General features: G+C 41.6%; 1 protein-coding gene across 1 annotated transcript; it reads left to right on the forward strand.

Annotated features, from left to right (window-relative positions):
• The first annotated feature begins 2,101 nt into the window (after positions 1-2,101).
• Positions 2,102-5,540, forward strand: LOC110945350 (collagen alpha-1(X) chain-like). Its single transcript, XM_022186935.2, has 5 exons — positions 2,102-2,243; positions 2,318-2,380; positions 2,456-2,486; positions 3,709-3,953; positions 4,067-5,540. Exons 1-5 carry the CDS (start codon positions 2,229-2,231, stop codon positions 4,361-4,363), a joined length of 651 nt encoding a protein of 216 aa, XP_022042627.2. The 5' UTR covers positions 2,102-2,228; the 3' UTR covers positions 4,364-5,540.
• The last annotated feature ends 3,817 nt before the right edge of the window (positions 5,541-9,357 follow it).

The following is a 9,357-nucleotide window of genomic DNA, read 5'->3' on the forward strand; positions in this document are numbered from 1 at the left end:
TCACAGTTTAGGATGTAATCCAAAAATGGACAAAAAACGTCATAGGTTAGTGTGTAGTCCACAATGTGACAAAAAACATCATAGTTTAGTGTGTCGTCCAAAATATGACAAAAAATATCATAGTTTAGTATCTCTTCCAAAACATGACAAAAATCGTCATAGTTTAATATGTCGTTGGAAAATGGACAAAAAAAGTCATAGTTTAGTATGTCATCCAAAATAGTACAAAACGGTCATAGGTTAGTATGTCGTCCAAAATATGACAAAAAACGTCATAGGGATAGTATTTAGTCCAGAATTTGACAAAAAATGTAATAGTTTAGAAAGTCGTTGGAAAATGGACAAGAAAAGTCATAGTTTAGTATGTCGTCCAAAACATGAACAAAACGTCAAAGTCAAGTATGTCGTTCGAAATTATGACAAAGAACGTCATAGTTTATTAAGTCGTCCAAAATATGACAAAAACCTCATAGTTTAGTATGTCATCCAAAATATGACAAAAATGCGGCTGAATTGTTAACAGGAATAATATATTGATTTGGCCTCAATTTGTGTGTTTGATGGCGACACATACTTTTGTTGTATGTTTTTAACATTTTGTAAGTGTTTGCATAACAAAGGAGTCATTTTGATGAGAAAGTGTAACTTTTGCATGGACAAACATGCTCAGGCAAATGAAAAAAACTGCCATTTTCTTAAAAACAGTCACTAAACCTATTCACACCAGTTATCAAACAACATTATCACTCGTCATGATGTAAGTCCAATATCTACTCATTCACAGGTAAATACTGTATCTCCTTCCTCATCAGCTAATTATGTGTAATCATAATCTGCGCCTTAGGCTCCACCACCCCCTGCGACCCTAGCGAGGATAAAGCGGTGTATAGAGAATGGATGGATGGATGGATAATCTGCGACTGCAGTTTGGAGCTGAGCAGGATGTGCACGGTGGATTTTTAGAACATTTTTTGCTGAAAACACCAGCAAAAAGTTCAAAAGGTTACAATGAGAACCCTGAAGCATTTGTTAAATTCCCAGTTGAACAGCTCTGAGCTCCTGTGACTTTTTCAACCCACAGGTCTGTGAACTGAGCCTGAATCTGTGTCCAACCGGGTCACACACTGTTTTTCAGGAGATTCGAGGGGGCTTTTAAAAGTATAGCTGACACCATTCTCATATTCTAACCATATTCACCTATGTTGTGGCCCTGTAAAAGAACTGGTTTGTCAGAATTATACTGCTCAGAGAAAAAAAACACTGATGTAAAAAGGACGATCTGAACTTCTCCTGTCGTCTTTAACCAACACAACATGTCAGTATAGAACAGTGGGTCACAGATCTGTGACTGTTTTCTCTCTTTTTTTCCTTTTTTTTTGTTAGAAATGAGGCCAAACTCCAAATTTCCTGCAGCCCCTTCCTGAAAATGACCCTGATAATGTCAATGAACTCTCTCTAAGCCTGAAGCATTACTGGGAAAACTTTACTGTGCTGTTTGAGGACATCCAGGGGCAGCTTGTGTTGTGTCTAAAATCACACATTTGATTGTTTTTCGCTTTGAGAATGAAACCTATGAACAGATGTCTCTGACTGGATCGATGACTGAGGTGTATGAGTACTTTTAGTTCTGTTACACTGACAAATTTAACCATCATTGCTCATACGGTCTCTGTTCCTGACTGCCTTACATACTCGCAAGCCAGATAGCAATGTACCTTACTATAACAGCATGCTTTCATAGTATTCAAGGGAAATCAGACTTGCTTAAAATGATATGTATCAGGGAGACTATCAAGAGCTCCCTGCAGTGTTACAAACAACATGATATTAGCCTGGAACGAGCAAAGTTAGCTGAACTTTTAGAGCCACAGTAGTTACATTTACAGGAAAAATGCCAGGTTGAAATAAACCAGAGTTACCCTTTGTTTTGTTGACCTCTCCATCAACCCTGGCCTCCTCCCAATGCAGACATTCAATGACAACATCGACTGATTTTATCTCTGGTTCTTTGGCAGGTGTGTTAGCACATATGCCATTTTGGGACACTTGCTGAAACTCATGCTTGAGAATCTCAATCTGTGTGTGTGAGAGTGTGTTTGTGTGTGAGTTAGTCAAACAGATTTGGCAACAAAGCAGCAGCAGGCGGACTTTGCCTGCTGCGATCGGTCGGAGATCTTTTATTGAAGCCTGGCAGAGTGTGTTAGTGCAGTTTAGTTCTCAGGAGGAAGATGAGCGCCACCAAGGTAACCATCAGTTTGATTGTCTATCTCTTCAATCTGATCCTTTAGGTGTAATTTTTGGTTGCTATTTATTACAGATATGTTCCGTTTTTGTTATTGGGGTCATGTTGTGTGGAACCAGTTTGGCCACAAGGAAACAGGTGAGTGATCTGACCTTGACCTCAGCTGGAGACACTGGTGGAACATAACTAGTTTTGTTCTAATTCTGTCCACAGATGGCCCAGCAGACAGCAGACAGACAACAGGGTAACTATGATTCTGTTGTGATTGTATTTTAGATGTGGGTTCATGTGAAATTAAATTAATGTAAAATGCACCCCCACTCTCACCCTGACTGGTCGAGGCAGATGCCTGCCTTCCCTGAGCCTGGTTCTGTCGGAGTTTTTTTTTTTTTTGCCAACTGCTTGTTCACAGGGAATCCAGGAGTAACTTTGGATTGTTGGGCTCTTTATTTAAAACATGTGACACATTGTGAAATGGTATACGGGTCAACATGTAATTGCAGGACTTTTTAGTTGTCATTTTGGCCGTTTTCAGGCCTAAAATCAACATCCACCCAACACCACATGGCACTTTTAGGCAAAGATTCTAAAATATTATATATACAATTGCGTAAAATTCAAACAAAATTATTCATAAAGATATTGTAGTAAACCTGTTGACTATATGAAATAACTCAGAAAGCCTTGGAGTCTTGCCAGTCTTTTCTTCAAGAGGAAATGACATCATGTGGAGCAGGTCATGTGATCTGGAATGAACACACTTCCTGGAGAGGTGTTTTTGTAACGGATAACTTAGTTGGAGGCGATTTCTCGGACAGACACAATTTGTTGTTTTGTGTTTAAAATAACACAAAGACCACAGAAACACACAAAATGACTCATTGAGACACAAAATTATCACAAAAACAGACAAAACGACCACAAACAGACTGATAATGACCAAAAATGACCACAGAAAGACACAAAATGACTCAATGAGACACGTAATTATCATACAAATACACAAAATGATGAGAGACACACAAAATGGCCACAAAACACCGAAAATTACCAAAAACTGAATGAAAACAGTCATACAAATGCAGAAAATTACCACAAAAAGACCTAAAATGCCCAAAAAACAGTCTAAAAATAACCAAAGAAAAATTAAATGAGCACAGAGACGCTCAAAACAACCACAAATTACACAAAATGACCACATAAAAACACAAAATGACTCAGTGAGACAGATAATTGATAAAAAGAGTAATTTTTTATTAATAAGTGATTGTTTCCATAATAAATATTTATGAAATTTGTAAAGATGTGATCATAATGACCATAAAAAAAACGTGATTTTTTTTTATTTTTAATAAAAATGTACACAATATATATTCCATGGACTTCAAAAGCCCCTTAATTATATATTGACCCATATGTTGTGAAATGGCACTATGTAAACAAAACTGATTGAATTTCTGTTCCAGGGGGCGCTGTTATATTTTTCACTGCTTACCAGGGATCGCTGAGAGATCTCTTGTTCAACCCAATTATTTTCAACCAAGTGTTGGTGAACCAGGGCTCTGCCTACAACAACGACACCGGTGTGTTCACTGCGCCGCTCGCTGGCATCTACCAGTTTGTTTTTGCTGCCCAGCTGTGCCGCGGTACCCACAACAACCACTGGTACTTTATGGTCAATGGGGTCCAAAATATGCTCTGCCACGCTGAGGTACGCAAGGCTAAACCCGATTAACAAATGTCATCATACGTAGATGTGAATAACCTGTAGTGAGATGCACGACAAAGTATCTAACAAACTTCAACTCTGCTTCTACCCCCCAGGTGACTGCTGGTAAAACAACCCTCAACACTTGTTACTTCATGAAGGAACTGAAGAAAGGTGACCAGGTGTGGGTGAAACAAAGCCCTGAGAGCTGCTGCTGGGCCAGCTCTACCTCTAAGACAATCACCTTCTCTGGCATCCTGCTGGCGAGTGATAGCGTGTCCATGCTGGGGGGGAAGTATGGCAGCTCCTGTCCGCTGCCCAGCAGGAACATGATGCCCAGTTCTGCAGGCCGGACCGTCGCTCTGTCCGGAGTGGTTGTCACCCTGCAACTCAGCCAGTTCCTCTGGGATTAATCTAAGCAGAGATATATACCTTAGCTGTTTAAACTTCTATTTCATTCAGTTGTATTCAAGATTTCTAAACGTTCAAGATTGTTTTTTCTTTATAGGTGTATTTGGATTTTTAAGACTCTTTATTTTTCTGCAATTTTAACTTTTAATGGACAAACAGGTTTGTCAGTCATCCACAAATCGCAAAATATACTATTTGGAGTCACCCAGAAAATTCCATATTTTCCATGAAAACTCCCACTTTTATCCATGTGCTAACATAACTGCAAAAGGGTTTTCTAATCATCAATGAGCCTTTCAACTAGCCTAGCCGCGCTAGATAACCCATGGCAGCGAATTTAATTCTATGCCAGGGTGGGTCTAGTTACCCTCGGTAAGCCTTGAGGTTGGATGCTCCTAAAACTGGCCGAGGAATCACCATGAAGTGTAGAGTCAGAAGGCGGGCGTAACTAAGTGACGACAGAGGTGCGACGATTCTGACAGAAACAACCGGAAACAACTAGCCTAGCCGCGCTAGACAACCCACGGCAACGAATTTAATTCTCTGCCAGGGTCGACAACAAAAACGACAACAGTCGTTGAGCTCCATTAGCACCGACTCTGAATAATCTTTTTGTTAACATGTCTGTAATATACTTGAGCTTCACCCATTGACTGTATAAATAAGGCTTCACCGAACTCCCGAATCCTCTGATTTCCAGCACTCTAGGAAGTACGTCAGTTTATTCGTTACGCTGATTGGTTGTATACCTACCCAATTGCTGCAGAGTGATTTGAAAGACAACCTTTTAGCCCGCCTCCCTACCTGTCGAGAGTTCCTAGACCCTTGCGTCTTCAGACCTGAGTCTAGCGCGGCTAAGCTACCTTTCAACAGCATTAGCTAACACAATGTAGCATTAGAACACAGGAGTGATGGTTGCTGGAAATGCTCCTCTGTACCCCTATGGAGATATGTAGAGTCCGGCCTATATAGAGAAAGAATCTGTGTTTCAGATTCTTCCTCTATCCCTCCTTAAACTGTGTTCATTTGTGACTGTTTGGTCAATATTTGTGCAATACTTCTGTCACAGAAATAGGAAATTCTCTTTTAAGTTTTACACTGAATTTGTACATTGAAGGTGCGGTGGTAATGCTGAATACAATCTTTTTCTTTTTTTAAATGCCAATTTTGGTCCCCAAATTGCTTCCTGTGGTTGTTGTCTTTGACATGGACTTGAGTCTTCTCAGTAGCATATTTTGGTTTTAAGTCAGTGGTGCAATAGCACTGACTGTCCAGCAGATGGAGATAAATATCTTCTCCATATCCTGGGTAAGGATGCGGGATGTCGACTAAACTGTATGATCCAATGTAATACATCATTTTAAGACTGAGTTTAGTAACTAGAAATGTATGGTGATCAGAGACAAATCCAACATATAGAAGACGGAGAACCCGCTGAGAATCCACACTGCACATAGAGAACATGCAAACTCCACACAGAAACATTCCAGATCCAGGTTCTCCAGCTTTCTTCTAGCTGTGAGACGACGGTGCTAAAAACTGAGCCACCGTGCAGCACCTGTAACTAGAGTATATGCTGCACAGAAATATTTCAAACTGTCTTCAGGGCGCCTCAGTTTGAGCAAATGAAGAGACGCATTTCTCTCTCTCAAGTGTTTTTGACAGTTCGAATAGCTGTATAGCTTATAAAACTGACCAGCTTTAATGAAATGTCTCCTACTGGGTAATGATATCACAAAATAGCATCAAAATAGCGTCATAATCGTTGATGTTTAACTTCACTTATGTCTCCCAGAACATCTGCTGGAATTTGAAACAACGAAACCAAAATACAGACATTAACTGATGCCATAGTGACTAAACTTACAGCACTGAGGCAGAAGTAGCTTGAAGTACCTTTAAACCAGAGCAGTGGGATAGTTATGCAGTGATAGCAGTGTTCATGAAGGAAAAGTTCAAACAGGGGCCTCACAAGCTACACCTCTCTGCAAAGCATGTTTGAGTGTGAACAGATGACATCAGGTCAAAAGGGACATTAATCTGTCTCCACTTAGGTCTAAAAGGGAGTTTTAAGCCATATTACAGTGACAGATATAGAAATGGGATAAGTCTATAAACTCATTCAACCTTTATTTAACCTCAAAATGCATTGGGATATAGAGGCTTCATCTAAAACATAGTAGAGTGACTAGAGGTCGCTAGAGGCTGCAGTCTTGTTTACACCCTGCAATAAGGGTCAAAGGGTCTGTCTACTTTCAGGAAAATCTGACTTGGAGTACACATTCTGATAAAATCTCATGGAGCGGTTCAACTGGAAATGACTCTGACATGTTTTAGGTGGAGGGTTTGGTGATTAAAATTTCTACTGCACCAAAACAAAAAGACATGAGAAAGTTCATTCTGTGCAGCTTTTCTGGTGTGTTATGGATGTTTTGTGTAGTTTTAAATTGAGCGTCTGTGTTACATTCTGAGAAGTTGTGACACATTTTATTAACAGAAAAAAGAGCATTCTAATTTTCTAACCCAAGTTTGAGTGGACATTCCCCCAACAAGTTCAAAAGATGTCATATGCACAAGAATGTCACATACAGCTGCATGGACAACCCATACACAGGCCTTTAGCCACAACTGTCCCCAGCACCGAGGCATAAATAGTGTACATCAGTAACACAGAGTGGCTGAAACCTGTAACTACCCAAACACTCCAGATGTTAAATGCTACAGCACTGCTGACTAGTGATCTGAATGCTAATAGAATCAAGGCTGATCAGTTTTTGTTCAAGCATAGAAGTGCCGCAGAAGTACACTACTATTCAAAAGTTTGGGGTCACTTAGAAATGTCCTCGTTTTTGAAGGAAAAGCAGTTTTTTCCACTGAAGATAACATTAAATGAATCGGAAAACCAGTCTAGACATTGCTAATGTGGTAAATGACTATTGTAGCCGGAAACAGCTGATTTTTAATGGAATATCTCCATAGGGGTACAGAGGAACATTTCCAGCAACCATCACTCCTGTGTTCTAATGCTACATTGTGTTAGCTAATGGTGCTGAAAGGCTCACTGATGATTAGAAAACCCTTGTGCAGTTATGTTAGCACATGGATAAAAGTGTGAGTTTTCATGGAAAACATGAAATTGTCAAAGTTCCCCCAAACTTTTGAACGGTATTGTACATACCAAGGCTTTCCTCCAGTGCCAGGTCTTCCGCAGTTAGTGAGATATATCTGTCCATCTATCTATATGTATATATATACATAGATACACTATATTGCCAAAAGTATTCACTCACCTGCCTTGAGTCAGAGATGAACGTGACATCCCATTCCTAATCCATAGGGCTCAATATCGGTCCACCCTTTGCAGCTATAACAGCTTCAACTCTTCTGGGAAGGCTGTCCACAAGGTTTAGGAGTGTGTTTATGGGAATTTTTGACCATTCTTCCAGAAGCTCATTTGTGAGGTCACACACTGATGTTGGACCAGAAGGCCTGGCTCTCAGTCTCTGCTCTAATTCATCCCAAAGGTGTTCTATCGGGCTGAGGTCAGAACTCTGTGCAGGTCAGTCCAGTTCATCCACTCCAGACTCTGTCATCCATGTCTTTATGGACCTTGCTTTGTGCACTGGTGCGCAGTCATGTTGGAAGAGGAAGGGGCCAGCTCCAAACTGTTCCTACAAAGTTGGGAGCATGGAATTGTCCAAAATGTCCTGGTATGCTGAAGCATACAGAGTTCCTTTCACTGGAACTAAGGGGCCAAGCCCAGCTCCTGAAGAACAAGCCCACACCATAATCCCCCCTCCACCAAACTTTACACTTGGCACTTGCAGTCCGAAAAGTATGGTTCTCCTGGCAACCGTCAAACCCAGACTGGTCCATCAGATTGGTAGATGGAGAAGCATGATTGGTCACTCCAGAGAAGGCGTCTCCACTGCTCTAGAATCTGTTGGATTCAGGTCAGGTGAGCATGGGGGTCAGCTAATGGTATCAGTTCCTTCATCCTCCAGGAACTGCATGAGTTCTCTTACCACATAAGACTGGGCATTGTCTACACCAGAAGGAATCCAGGACCACTGCACCAATGTAGGGTCTGACAATGGGTCAAAGGATTTCATCCTGATACCTAATGTCAGTCAGAGCGCCATTGTCCAGCCTGTAGAGGTCTGTGTGTCCCTCCATGGATATGCCTCCCCACACCATCACTGACCCACCACCAAACCGGTCATGCTGAACAATGTTACAGGCAGCATAACATTCTCCGCGGCTTCTCCAGACCCTTTCATGTCTGTCACATGCGCTCAGGGTGAACCTGCTCTCATCTGTGAAAAGCACAGGGCACCAGTGGTGGACCTGCAAATTCCTGTGTTCTATGGCAAATGCCAGCCGAGCTCCACGGTGCCGGTCAGCGAGCACAGCGGGCACTAGAGGACGCTGGGCCCTCAGACCACTCTCATTAAATCTCTTTCTGATTGTTTGATCAGAGACTTTCACACCAGTGGTCTGCTGGAGGTCATTTTGTAGAGCTATTGCAGTGCTCATCCTGTTCCTCATTGCACAAAGGAGCAGATACCTGTCCTGCTGATGGGTTGAGGACCTTCAATAGCCCTGTTCAGCTCTCCCAGACTTATTGCCCGTCTCCTGGAATCTCCTCCATGCCCTTGAGAATGTGCTGGGAGACACAGCAAACCTTCTGGCAATGCCACACATTGATGTGGCATCCTGGAGGAGTTGGACTGTCTGTGGAACCTCTGTAGGGTCCAGGTACCGCCTCATGCTACCAGAAGTGACACTGACCCTAGCCAAATGCAAAACTAGTGAAAAACAGTCAGAAAAGGAAAAAAATGTCAGAGGCCTTCACCTGTAAACTCATTCCTGTTTTGGGGGGTGTCTCATTGTTACCCCTCTAGTGCATCTGTTGTTAATTTTATGAACACCAAAGCAGCTGAAACTGACTATAAAGCCCCTCAGTCACTTACTTGACCAGATCAGTATCCCACAT

Source organism: Acanthochromis polyacanthus, chromosome 2 (genome assembly GCF_021347895.1).
Source record: "Acanthochromis polyacanthus isolate Apoly-LR-REF ecotype Palm Island chromosome 2, KAUST_Apoly_ChrSc, whole genome shotgun sequence".
Lineage (NCBI taxonomy): Eukaryota > Metazoa > Chordata > Actinopteri > Pomacentridae > Acanthochromis > Acanthochromis polyacanthus.